Source organism: Glycine soja, chromosome 9 (genome assembly GCF_004193775.1).
Source record: "Glycine soja cultivar W05 chromosome 9, ASM419377v2, whole genome shotgun sequence".
Lineage (NCBI taxonomy): Eukaryota > Viridiplantae > Streptophyta > Magnoliopsida > Fabales > Fabaceae > Glycine > Glycine soja.
In genome coordinates this window covers 45394606-45408655 of record NC_041010.1, presented here as the reverse complement: position 1 = coordinate 45408655, position 14050 = coordinate 45394606, and the positions used below count along the sequence as shown (strand labels likewise).

General features: G+C 33.0%; 2 protein-coding genes across 2 annotated transcripts; one reads left to right on the top strand and one right to left on the bottom strand.

Annotated features, from left to right (window-relative positions):
* Positions 1–3836, top strand: LOC114425196 (probable polygalacturonase). The gene is made up of 6 exons (XM_028392008.1): positions 1–82; positions 284–619; positions 1826–1946; positions 2368–2542; positions 2697–2767; positions 2920–3836. The coding sequence occupies exons 1-6, from the start codon at positions 47–49 to the stop codon at positions 3633–3635; spliced, it is 1455 nt and encodes a 484-aa protein (XP_028247809.1). The 5' UTR covers positions 1–46; the 3' UTR covers positions 3636–3836.
* Positions 3837–4136: 300 nt separating this feature from the next.
* Positions 4137–9684, bottom strand: LOC114425198 (mitogen-activated protein kinase homolog MMK2-like). The gene is made up of 6 exons (XM_028392009.1): positions 9311–9684; positions 8090–8219; positions 7142–7279; positions 6500–6832; positions 5627–5810; positions 4137–4739 (listed from the first exon to the last, which is right to left on the bottom strand). Exons 1-6 carry the CDS (start codon positions 9469–9471, stop codon positions 4564–4566), a joined length of 1122 nt encoding a protein of 373 aa, XP_028247810.1. The 5' UTR covers positions 9472–9684; the 3' UTR covers positions 4137–4563.
* Positions 9685–14050: the final 4366 nt, after the last annotated feature.

Below are 14050 nucleotides of genomic sequence, written 5' to 3'. Positions count from 1 at the left end.
CTCTCCACTCGTACCTAAAACAAATTCCAAAGTTCTTTTTCTTAGAATGGAGTTCTTGTGGAAAACTCTCATGAGGATACACGTGAGACCCTTTTCCTCCTCTCTTACTCTATCTACTCTAAGTAATATTCTCATATTCTGTTCTTAGTATATACACTACTTTAGTGCATATACTTGTAGTTGTAGCTTCTACAAGAGAACCAACCCCTTAGCAAGATTATAAAGCCACCTACACCTTCATTTTCTAACAAATTTTCTTTTAATGGATGTATTGTTTTTGCAGGTGATTAGAACATTTTTTGCTCTCCTTTTGGTTGCACTTTTAAGTTCAGAGGGAGTAGAGAGCAGAAAAGCCAAAGTTGTGACCACTTCCTTAGAGTACAATGCTATAAACTGCAGAGCTCACAGTGCTTCATTGACAGATTTTGGTGGTGTTGGAGATGGAAAAGCATCCAACACAAAGGCATTTCAGTCTGCAATAAGTCACCTTAGTCAGTATGCTTCTGAAGGTGGCTCTCAGCTCTATGTTCCTGCAGGAAAATGGCTCACTGGTAGCTTCAGCCTCACTAGTCACTTCACACTTTATCTTGACAAAGATGCTGTTCTCCTTGCTTCTCAGGTATCTCATTTCTACTCCTTTGATGACAATTTAAACCATAGACATGAGGTTTTAAGGCATAGTGTAGTGTGTGTTCATTTTGTGCTTTTTGCAACATTGTGAAGTTTGTTCAAAATCCATCATATGTGCTACCCCACAAATTTTCACCACACTTATGTTAGATCAGAGACCTCCATCTGTTAGCATATGTTGCTTTATATGAACATTAAAATAAAGTCTTTCACAATTTTCACTACTCACATTACTGTCCAGCTTTTAAATTTTCGAAGGGGTATTAGTGCTCACAAGACTTTGAAAGTAAAACCAAAGCCTTTTCCTGTTTATTTTTCTACTGACTCTGGTTTTTAAGAAAGTGTTGTTGTACCAATCACTTGGCTTCATCTGCCTGTTCTTGCACCTTTCCTTTTGGCAGTATTTTGCTAGAACTGTTTCCAAAGTCTGATGACAGAACAAAACAGGATATGAAATACATTAAGAAATGCTCTATGATTTCATTAGTTTAATTGCATGATGGAATATTTTCGAGATTTAATTGGAAGAAAATCAAAGAGAATATTCTTTGATTTTTTTTCTCTCTCAAAATTCTTCAATTCATCAAAGAGTAATAAGTCTTATGTTACTGAAAAATTATTGTATGATCTAAAATTACCACATGTTGATGGTCTTAGTCAATTTTCACGTAACATGTAATTAAATTTTAATAATTTTTTCACATAAGTTTAAAAACTAGACCATATATTTTGTGGAAATTGACCGGAATTATAGACAATACATAATTTCCCCATTATTTGTAACTATCATAAACTCGTTGCAATTTTTTTAATACGAAAAAAAAAATTAAAGGGTTCACGTGAGCTACAAATAAGGAAAGATGTCCAATCAATGAAATGCAAAGAATGTGTCACAAGATTCCCCATTTTCTACCAAGAATATGAGAGCAATATTAGGTTAATGAGAGCAGTATTCTTAAATAATTCAACAATACACAAAATTCCAACCCCCCCCCCACAACAACCTCTTTATCCTGGCACTTTTGGTCTATTCCCACATCCAGACAACAATTTTAAGAGTGCCATAGAGTGGTCCATTACACACTTGTCTTGTGTTATCTAGGAGAATGGTTCCAAGTGTGACACGTTTTTGGCACTTTCATGTGTGCTATTGGCACTGCTAACTCTTTTTTATTGAATTCATTAAATGGTTTAGGATATAACTGAGTGGCCTGTGCTCGAACCCCTCCCATCATACGGTAGAGGAAGAGACGCACCGGCAGGAAGATTCACAAGCCTCATATTTGGAACAAACCTTACTGATGTTATTGTCACAGGTAAAGGGGCAAATAGTTTCAGTTGTATGCATCCAAAGGTTATTTCAGTTCTAATTACCAAAATTTACTTACTCACCTACAATATAACTTAAATAAATAATATATGCACTGAGAATCCAGAAGTTTTTTTTATATTATTGTCCAATTACAAACCACTATACATAGTATAATAAGTGGAGATATAAGGTTGGTTTTGTGGTGAAGGAATAATGGAGGGAGGAATAGGTTGTGGATTCGAATTTTCTCGCTAACAAATTAGCAACTAATATTTATTGATTAAAAAGAACATAATATAATATGTTAACTTTATAAAAAGTTATAATATTTTTATTGATTCACTATATAAAAACTTACACTATCGTGCATACATAGTAAACTCTTATTATTATTATTATATCAATGATGACCCTTTTGTTAACAGGTGAAAATGGCACCATAGATGGTCAGGGTGAGTTTTGGTGGCAGCAATTTCACAGGAAGAAGTTGAAGTACACTCGCCCATACCTGATTGAATTGATGTTCTCAGACAACATTCAAATCTCAAATCTAACTCTCCTCAATTCCCCATCATGGAATGTTCATCCTGTTTACAGCAGGTAATCCCACTTCACTTGTCTTCAAGTCTTATAAAAAAAATGTCCTTTTAGTCTTAGATATACATTTCTCATTTGGCACTGATATAGTTACTTTACTCTCTTATTGTCTTTTACTTTTAAGATTATAACAAAAAAAAAAATTAATACTATGCAGCAATATTATTGTGCAAGGCATCACCATTTTTGCTCCTGTCACATCTCCTAACACTGATGGCATCAACCCAGGCCAGTATTTCATAATCAACTTCAAATTCTTCAAATATAGAATAATGTATAGCAAGCAAGTATTTGATACAATGTAACCAAAGAATAAAGCTTGGTTTGAATGCTAATATTTGCTCTACCTATTTTTCTTTCTTTGTATTTTTTCTCATCAGATTCTTGCACAAATGTAAGAATTGAAGATTGCTATATAGTTTCTGGTGATGACTGTGTGGCTGTAAAGAGTGGATGGGATGAGTACGGCATAAAATTTGGGTGGCCCACCAAACAGCTAATGATAAGAAGGCTAACATGCATTTCACCATACAGTGCAACCATTGCCTTGGGAAGTGAGATGTCAGGTGGAATCCAAGATGTGAGAGCTGAGGACATCACAGCAATCCAAACAGAATCAGGTGTCAGAATCAAGACTGCAGTTGGGAGAGGAGGGTATGTGAAGGACATATATGTGAAGAGAATGACCTTGCATACTATGAAATGGGCATTTAAGATGACTGGTGACTATAACTCACATGCTGATAGTCACTATGACCCTAATGCCTTGCCTGAGATAAAAAACATCAACTATAGAGATGTTGTGGCAGAAAATGTGACCATAGCTGCTAGGTTCCAAGGAATCTCCAATGACCCCTTTACAGGAATCTGCATTGCAAATGTGACACTAAGAATGGCAGCCAAGGCCAAGAAGCAGCCTTGGACCTGCACTGATATTGAAGGGATGACGAGCGGGGTGACTCCTCCGCCTTGTGGTTTGTTACCTGATCAAGGGCCAGAGAAGATTACAGCATGTGATTTCCCAGCAGATAGTCTACCCATTGATATGTTGGAGCTTAAGAAATGTACTACAACCATGACATTTGTTGGAGTGTAGTAGTTTATGTTAAATTATTGTTTTAGGAATACTACTCAGATTATCAAGAAAGCATTTCTCAAGTTCAGAAATGAATGGTGTTTCAAATTACAAAAAATGAAAGGTTTTTCTTTTCTTCTCTCCTTGTTTGTGGAACTTGGTGGCTTGATGCTGCTACAAGTTTCAAAGCTAATATTAATCAATATTTGCTGGTTAAGTCTTGCTGTGAGTATTCTTTGCTTATTCATTCAAATTAGACACAAAACTGAAAATGCTACAAAGAGTAATCATGATAGTTGAGCAAGCCAAGGTATTTTCTTAAAACATTTTCAAACACTAACAAACTGTTATATTTTATTTCATACAATGGGATAATGTCTGTCCCCACAAATAAAAAGTTTCTAATAAGAACCTAGAGAGAACTACACCACAAAAGATAGTTGTTGTAATTGAAAAGCCCAAAAACTTATAAACCATACATACACTAGAATCCCATACATTCAATATGGGACTCAAGTCCAATACCTTGTAATTGGATCCAGACAGTTTCCTTTCATACTATTTGTGTGTCTACATTCTAAAGGATGGAGAAACTGACAGAGTCAGTTAACTGCACTAAAATTGTTTGTCCTAGTAAGCCGAAGGATAGAAATACACCAACAAACAACAAGGAGACAAAGCCTATGGATGTTCCTGCTGAAACCTGAAAGTAATGCTGTTTGGCTTCTAATTACTCCAATTGTACATCTCAACAATAAAATTATCCAAGAATGTAAAATAATAATCAAATGGAAGACAACCTCATTAAATTTCAAATAATTTTTACCAAAAAAATCTCAGTATATCCAATATGTTAAATACTTCTGTAGAGAGCTAACAACTCCTCGGTAGTGTTGTAATCCAGTCAAAAAGTATTTCACTATGCACATATGATAGTAAATTCCAAATCTCAATAAATAGGTGGATCAGGATTGAATAACACAGATTCTCTCCAGATGAGTTCCTTGATATCTTCTTCAGTGAAAGATGGTTGCTCAAAATCAAAACTGAAAGGTCTAACGCAAGCAGGTTCCTCATTAATATCATGAAGAGGAGCCAAGTATGGGTGACACAGAGCTTCTTCAACTGCAAAGCGTCATAAGTAACGTACGATTAATAAAAATATATAAAACTTCGTACCCCATTACCCAGAGGCTCTTCGCTATGCGAAGGTATGGGGGAGGGATGTTGTACGCAGCCTTACCCTTGCATATGCAAAGAGGCTGTTTCCGGATTCGAACCCATGACCAACAAGTCACCAAGGCACAACTTTACCGCTGCACCAGGGTTCGCCCTCGATTAATAAAAATATATAAAAAAAGAAAATCCAATAGCTATAAAAGATTACTGCAGACATATTGTCGACATTCAAGAAACAATAGAACCTTGACCAAATGGCCAACCATACCACAAGCAGTAAACAGTCTCTGGATATAGTACTTTTTAACATTTTAAAATTAAAAGAAACTAAGAAAAAGAATACATAATTGAGATGACAATTTTGCTTTTGATAAGCAATTAGTTTAGGATATGGACAGAATTAAATGGCCTCACTGAAGAATTGGTCTTGGACAAAACACCGTGGCATAATTTGATTCATGTTACCAACCCCATCTAGTGGAAAAAGGTTTTGATTGTTATTGTTTTCATTTAACCAACATTTAGTATTCAATGTTATCAGAAACTAATACATTTTCTTTTCATATTCAGATTTCAGTTACAACTTTATGAGCACGGTATATCAAGTTAATCATGGTAAATCATATTTGAACAGGATGAAATACAAACTACAGTTAGAAGCAAATGAGTATACCCACTTAACCAATAACAACCTCGCCATTAATTTGGTTGTTCTAACTTAAGAAATTTGCAGAGGTCAGGAAACTCTACATGCATTTAAAAGGGCAATTTACAAAACAAAATTACAAAAATTGTACTCAAAAAAAAAAAGAAGAAAAACTACGTTATTTTACCTGTGATGCGCCTATTTGGATCAAAGACAAGCATCTTCTCTAACAAATCAACAGCACCAGGAGACATACTTGGAAATCTAGCAGCAAATTGTTGCCTTGGATATTGTGGAAGCTGTCTCACATATCTACGAGCATTATCACTTCGTAGAAATCCAAGGCTAGTGTCATCAGGTGAGCCTATGAGCTTTTTAAAAGCAAGGAAAATTTGTCAAACTTAAATCAATTTTTAAACATGGAGACTTAGTATGAAAATGAGAAAGAAGTTGCAATCTATAGGGGAAAATGCACAACCTACCCTCCCCCCATGCATTTAAGTTCTTAGTTTTTGGTTTAGAGTGAGTGAAGAAATTTTTTTTAGGGAAACACCCTAGCCACTAATGTTGTGCTGAACTGATAATGAGTCTCTTTCTCTTTAGTGTGAAAACCTAATGAAACTGGGGGAGATTCTCAATTTCTACAGCTTTCTTTACTTTTATTTATGGATCCTTAAGATAACAATCAAATCTCAGCCCTTGAGAGTATTATTCTTTGAGTGCCTGATAATTCTTTAACCCTTATTCTTTTGCTTGCAGACCATCAATCCCCCACATATCCCATATGCCTCTTCAGTTTGACTAATTCTTTTTAATGAAATTTCCCTAAATTTTACCCTTAATTCTCGCAACAAAGCCCTAACTTTGATCCATTGAATTCTGTGCCTTCTCTGCCCTGAATTAAATGATCCATACTCCACACAGAATTTCTTTCTCATTCTATTTAATTGCAAGTGGATCCAACATTCTAATCTATAAAAAGAAGAATTAAAGAAAGCATGCTTGCAATTCAGGAACCAGATGTAAAAGGTATCATTCAGGATCTCTGACTAGCTAATACCTCCGTAATCAGCCTGAGCTGATGAACATAATCTTTCCCCAGAAATAGGGGTTGTCTTGTTATGATTTCACCAAGGATGCAACCAACAGACCAAATATCAATGGCGGCAGTATATTCTGAGCAATTAAGAAGTAACTCTGGAGCTCGGTACCACCGAGTAACCACATACTCAGTCATGAAATCAGTCTCAGATGTAGTTCTAGCGAGACCAAAGTCTGCAATCTTAAGATCACAGTTGGCATTCAGTAGCAAGTTGCTAGGCTTTAGATCACGGTGCAGAACATTTGCTGAGTGTACATATTTGAGTCCTCGTAACAACTGATACAGAAAATACTGGAAAATGTATCGTATCAGTCACTGTAAGACAGTATAAATATCTTTGGTTATATAGACCAATGTATGCTGAGTACTGTTTTAATTCAAAACAAAAAGGTGAGAGCCCAAGGAGATTCCAAACAGTAAAGTAAAGAAGAAATTTTGGAAACTGCCAAAAGCTCTTGGGAATTTTGATTAAGCTAATTCAGACATGTTTTTGAACTTCAGTTTGGCAATAATACTAAAAAGAAGAATAACCTACAGATCTTTTAATATGGTAGACATTAATAAAAGGCATATGCAAAAAGAAATGGTTACAGTGCTAACCCGACAATGATCATCAGTCAATTGTTGATTGGATTGAATTATTTGATGCAGATCAGTATCCATTAACTCATAAACAATGTACACATCATTGAAGTTATACCTTTGTGGTGGTCGAATAATGTCTTTAAGGGCTATCACCTGCATTAGAGAAGTAATTGGTAAGTGAGCAGCCTTGTTTCAAATTGAATTCTAATAATGAATGTAAAATTAAAATCCAATAAAAAAACTCCCATGCAACAAGGTGAAAATATAACACCAATACCAACTCTTAATAGGTGTTGACTTACAAAAATGTGTGTTTCACAATATACTAATTAGAAAACAAAAGAAGAAAACTTTTTTTTCGAAAAAATAGATATAAAATGTTATGAAGGATGTAAATATCTAAGTAAGCCAAAAACATGGTACTCAAAAGCATATATAATGTAAATATATATAAAAGGCAAAAGTTCTATTATATCAGTGTATATTGATATCTTAAAAACATAAGCCAGAATACACAGAAGAGATATTTTGGTATGTTGTAATTTTCAAGAGTTTTAAATTTATCACAATAGAAAGCGTAACCAAAAGTATATCAATGAGTACTTCTACCAATTTATAGATATGTTTATGAGAACTAAAGCAAATGTCTAATTTGAGACAAACATCAGGATTATGGTTAAAAGGTCCTTCATCACTAGTAAATTATGGAAAATTTGCCTATAGTTGCAGTGTGCGATACAACCCAAAAATAAGAAGCAGAAACAAAGAAGAAATCAAAATATGAGGCAACAATAAATCAAACAGGAAAGTCCATTCTGCTACATGGAAAATGGCACTCCCTACTATCGAAATTTGAGAGGAAAAAAGGAAGATAAAAAATAAATAATTAAATAAATAAGCAATACAAATGGGGGGGACAAGGTTTAGATATGAGAATGCAAGTAAAAAATTTATTTAAATTACATTTTCATGTTCCATGTGCCGAAGAAGTTTAATTTCTCGTAGGGTCCTTTTGGCATCTATTCTGTTGTCAAATGCATTGCCAACCTTCTTAATGGCAACTTCTTCATGCGTCTCTGCATTTACAGCAGCACTGAAGGAAATTGAAGAAAAAAAAAACATTGTCCCTCATATTGTTGATAACAGATTCTAAATTCATATGAATGAGAAAAGACAAGTCATTGTCTAACACACCAAATTTAATAAACCATCCTCAAGATACAAAATTACCTTCAGTTTAATGAGTCTGAAAATCCTAAGGATTGTGTTTAAGTGCCAACAAGTACACCAAATTCTCATAGCCCCGGCTATGACACTCAGGTCAGGTAGCTTCAGCCAAAATGTAAATTAAGCTCTATAACAAGATAATCTGAGGCATAATCCTAAGCGCATGAAACTAGTTATGAATATATGATTAAATACACCCACAAGACTAAAACTTGATTCTCATTCAATTACTCTATTCCAATCACTCAAACCCAAACAATGATCACAAAGAATATAATTTTAAACTCAAGAAACACAATCAGCTTAGCACAATAGCCCACATTCCGCTCAGGAATCACATCAATCCCGTATTAAATGCATTGAAAAAAAAAATACAAATTCTTAAAATTACTTCAATCCCCCATTCACATAAATAACATATACATGCCAAACATGTACTTCAACCAAACCCTGCGACAAGAGTCTAGAATCATAGCTAACAAACAAGCAGCCACCAAATGGACTAAGCCTAACTAACATATTCCAAGTTTTCAAGAAATACACAATCACCTATGATTCTGAACCTCCCCTAACATTCAAATCTAAAATCAACAAAAAGTCCTTTGACCACCACCACAAACCACTTCCCTGCTTACAAAGCCAAGAGTTCCACACCCCAAAAAGATTCGAAATTATTGTATGGTCCGAAACCGCTACATGTTTATGGTCCTGAAATATTTCTAAGTAACACATGGCCAAGTTTTATATTGAAAAACTTGGCTAGATATCACATGAAATTTAGTCAGGGCTATACAAAATTTCTCCACGCAGATGCAAGCAATACATACATATCTTTAAAAAAAAAAGAGCAACCCTTTATCCCCAAAACACCCTCACAAATAACAAAAAGCAACACATAAAACAAATGAATTCAGCCAAAACAAAAAACTGAACCCCACGAAAAAATTTCTTCCTTACCAAACAATTCCATATGCTCCTCTTCCCACAGGGCGAATAGGAGGGACATACTTCCTAGAGACCTCAAAGAGGTTTCCATAGATATTATACTGAACATAGCCTCCACCATGAGTGTGAACTCCTCTGATGTCAGCTGAAGCAGGAGCTGACTCAAGAGCCATGTATGTCTGTGTGGCGCTGAATGATCCAAAACCAGAAGATGAAATGAAACAGACCCAACAGAGAAAGCAAGGATTTTTAAGAGAAAGGAGCTAAATTGGTGAAGTGGGGTGTGCTGAATTTACAAGGAACGTGTCGGTTAGAGTAGTAAAAGTCGTTGTCATTTGGTTTAGGTAAGAGAGAAAAAAGGAGAATGTAATTGCTCATTTGGTTCCACTTGGAAAAATTGATTGAGTCCGGACTTGATTATAAATATATTTTCATAGTTTTAAATTAATTTTGAGTCTAAAATTATTTTTATTAGAAATAGTGAACTTACTCCTAATTTGAGTGTTTTGGCTTTCCCTCAAGTATTTTAATTTAGCTTTTGCGTTAAATTCAAAAATTTGCACGAATTTTTTTTAATTTGATTTTATAATAAAAGTATTTAAACTTAAATTATATTACTTTAAAATTATTTTTTTTAACATTTATTCAAACACACACGAGAGAGGGAGATTAATTAGGCGTGTTTGTTGCGTACATAAGCGTGCTTATGTGAACATTCAAGTTAGGCTTTTGAACTAGAAAAGCTCGTGTGAATCCGTGAAGATGTAGGCACTTTTTGGAGCTTTTATTAATTTTTCTTCTCGTGCTAATGCTATCTCTGAATTTTTAGTGTGATTTTGGACTTTTCATTTTTATTTTTATTTTACTCATTTTGTTTTGACATTTGGTAATAGGTTTTTGTTTTGGGAAAGTGAAATCAAGTTGATGCAGTTTGTTTGATTTTCTTTGTTTTCCTTTTGAATCGAATTGTTTTGTTTTCTTTTACTTACAATTTTTAACCAAAGAAATAGTAGAATTAAAGATGAAAATTTGGTAATGTATATATATATATATTCCAAGTTTGTAACGGATTATATGTTAATAAAAATTATAAATTTTTAATTATTTATTTTTATATTATATTATTGTCTTAATTTTTATTTTATATTTTTATGGTAAATATTTTTTATTCTTAATTATTTTTTAAAGAAATGAAATTTAAATTATTTTTATTTAAGTATACATATCTTTCTTTTTAATTTAAACTTTTTAAAATATATTTTTATTTCAAATATCTCGTGCACCCCTATATTGTCCGATAAGTTTAACTCGAGCGTAACTTTTGCTTGCAAGTTTATAATAGCACTCGTAATGAAACAATCATTTTTTGCTTTCTTTCTCCTTTTTCTTTGTGCGTGTGTGTTTTATTTCTTAAGCATTACTATATTTGTGGAATTTCCTTAGGCCTTGCCTTTCTCCTTATCTTTTTGAGTTTACTAGTTGAGATCTCTTTAATGGTGAAACTTCCTTTTGTTCTAATAATAAGGTCTAGTATACTTATAAAAAGAAAAAAAGCTGTACAATTATTATTAAAAAAATGTTTTCTTTTGCATTAACAAAGACACTAAATTGTTTAAACGCGATCCTTTATAATTATGTTTAGCAATTGCCATTAAAATTACTCAATAAAAATTGCACAAAATTTCCTCTCATTTTTTTTAAAGAACGGATAAAAAACACAAAAAATTGAGCGTCTACAACTACAAGCTAGGGGGACGACTATGACCCACCAAAATGGTCAAGTCTTGGAATTAGACCAACCAACAACTACAAGTTGTATGTGTAAGTAAGTACGAAATGATCATCAGATTTTCCATCCTCTTTCTCTAGCAATTTTTACACGTCAAATGCTTCATTACCCATTTCCATATGAACATGCTATTGTCCAAAACTCCAAATTAACAATTGGTGTAAAAATAAAATAAAGACAAAGGAATACTAGGGGTAGACCAAAAGAAATTTTCACTCTTCTACACGTATTGAGTTGGAAATACAGCGTAAACGTAGGAATTTAAATGATTTTAATGTTTATGTACTGTGAGTATAAAATATTTTAAATTATTATTAATTATAAATTATAGTTTGAATTACTTTTAATATAATTATTTTAAAAATTAATAAATTTATTATATATTATGAGTTATGACTGGATAACTGGTGTAAAAAAATATCAGTTAATACCATTTTTTTCTTTAAATATAATGCATCATTCCTATACTGTTATGCAATAATAATAAAAATTCAAATCATCAATGTTTAATTAGTCAACTTAAAGGAATAATAACCTTTTTTAAGTAAACCTTTCCATGCTTCGTAGATATTACAATGCTATATACAATATTCAGTCAAAGTTGGAGCCAAAATGTATAGTCCTCTTGGAATCAACGCAATTGGAGTTGGATTTAGACATGTAGTCTTTCCTAGTAAGTCTTCGTTTGTTGTTCTTTATCTGTTATTCTCTTTTTTCTGGTCCCAAAAATTGACCATTGAATTTGAAATCGAGTAAAAATAGAACTTCCTAGATGGTGGCTCTCAAGGTCTTGACTAGTGGGTGGGTACAAATCCCACGCTTAACCTTCATTACTACGTCATATTTAAATATTATGTGCTGAACTCTTTCATTTAAGCTTTATAAACTTTTTATTAACATTTATCTTGGTTTCACATGAAAAAAAAAATGGGGTGATTGTTTAAAAAAAACACAGAAAAAATGAAAAAAGGAAAATCGTTAAAAAGTATTAGCATTTATCTTGGTTTCGCATGAAAAAATGGTTTCATTCAATATTGGATACAAAACAGAAGGAGAGAAGCGTGCGTGTTAGTTACAAAGACATTTTTTTTTTCTTTTTGGTGAAATCAAAGACGATTAGATAAAATAACAAACTAGAAAAAAAAATATTATTGTACAATTTTATTTTGGCCAAACAAATTTTCAAGTTAAAAAATTACAAACACATCCAAAGTAGAATCCGTCACAACCTTTCAGTGACCAACAAAATTCCAAGTGTCTGTCCTGTTAATTACTAGTCAGTATTTCCTCATCTGTTAATTACAAGTGTCTGTCCATTCCTCTCGTTATTTTTGTGATTTTGAGACTACTAAAGCAAAGGAAAGCCCATTTTACAGCATAACGCAACTCTGGGCTTGGGAAGTCAGCACACTTTGAGAAATAGGCTGTCACTTTGTGCGCCAGCACTATTCCAATATTACCCTTCCGTATAGTTGATATGAATTGATCAATCCATAAGCGGCCCAAATCCACACATAGGAATCGAACATGTGACTTTGGTGGCTTTATTAATATGATGCTCTAACAATCTGAACTAGTAGATCAATTATGTTATAAAATAATTAATATTATTATATATAACACTAAAATTTCTAATGTATATTTAATCCGCATGTAAATTTAAATAATATATTTTGTAACATTTAATTTTAATCTAATAATTAATTTGTTTACATATATGAATTTTCAAAAAAAAAAAATAGTTTGAGTCACTTACAGATTTGAACAATCCATAACCTGGTACGAATTAGCCAATCCGTAAGCCCAATTTACGAATTGCCCAACCTATATGAAGAGCAAAATAGGAATTACACAAATTATGCTGGATGTACTAATAATTTGCATGGTACACGTAACAACACCTGAGGAATAATGGAAGGAAAGCCCACTAGAAACCATCTCCCACAAAATGAGTAAAACTATATTTTGGTGCGTTATATGACAGATATGAGATGAGTCACATCAGTTTATAAAAATTTTAAAATCACTTTAAATTTTCATCCCCTGAAAATAAAAGCGTCAGTCAATTTAATCCTTTAATTGAAGTAAAATAAAAGACTAAATTGATTGACTTCTAGTTTTTCGGGTACAAAGTAATTTTATCTTTCAAAATTTATGGGACAAATTACAAACCTTCTTTTAGCTTTTAGGAACATGGTATGCTACTCCCCAGAGAATGCAAGTAGTAAACTTGCAAAGTTCCATACAAAAATAAAAAGCAAAAACGAGTAAACAAGGTTGCAGAGGCAGAAGCAAATAAATGTGAACAATGTGTGTAAAAATCATAAGGTATTTTTATTTTCTCACAATTTATTCTTTGCAACAGATTTGATACTTGAGCAAGTCACGTACATTATTGAACATGAGTTCCCCCATCTAAAACTACTAATCTAAGTGAAAAGATTCAAATTCAAGTACAAATAAAACCCAGAAAAAGATATTAAAAAATAAATAAAAAAACTTGTCAAAAACAATACCATGCAATTTAGATGTAGCTCACCAACTGTCAATAAAAAACCTACTTTATTGCTTTCTGTTCTCACTTTTTCTTGTATATACTTCAGAAAACAGGAAATAGAATGAGACAACAATTTAGATGTAGCTCCACCAACTGGTAAATCTGTGCTCAAGAACAGAGAGACAAAGCATCATAGATGAATACTTCTTCATATGTATTTGATAGTATACTAAAATGCTACAGATTATACTCCATGGAATAAAAAATAAAGCTGTCAATTGCCCTTATATAATCTGTTAATCAAGTTTCAGGGCAAAAATCCTTCCCAATCCAGACGAAAAGACAAGTTAAGAATCAACAACCAATGGCAGAAATTTCACACCCCTTCCCCACCCCTCCAAAAGAATAACCGCAACCACATTTTATGTTTCATGATTCAATCACAAAAATGGAAAAGGTGCAGAGA

Bases quoted from the DNA above. Each gene is read 5' to 3' on its own strand.
- LOC114425196 (XM_028392008.1), top strand. From the start codon at position 47: ATGGAGTTCTTGTGGAAAACTCTCATGAGGATACAC. The intron at 620-1,825 runs GTATCTCATTTC...TAAATGGTTTAG, and splicing joins CTGTTCTCCTTGCTTCTCAG to GATATAACTGAGTGGCCTGT. The intron at 1,947-2,367 runs GTAAAGGGGCAA...TTTTGTTAACAG, and splicing joins TACTGATGTTATTGTCACAG to GTGAAAATGGCACCATAGAT.
- LOC114425198 (XM_028392009.1), bottom strand. From the start codon at position 9,471: ATGGCTCTTGAGTCAGCTCCTGCTTCAGCTGACATCAGAGGAGTTCAC. The intron at 6,833-7,141 runs GTTAGCACTGTA...TACATTTTCCAG, and splicing joins TGACTGATGATCATTGTCGG to TATTTTCTGTATCAGTTGTT. The intron at 5,811-6,499 runs GTATTAGCTAGT...GCTTTTAAAAAG, and splicing joins AGCTCAGGCTGATTACGGAG to CTCATAGGCTCACCTGATGA.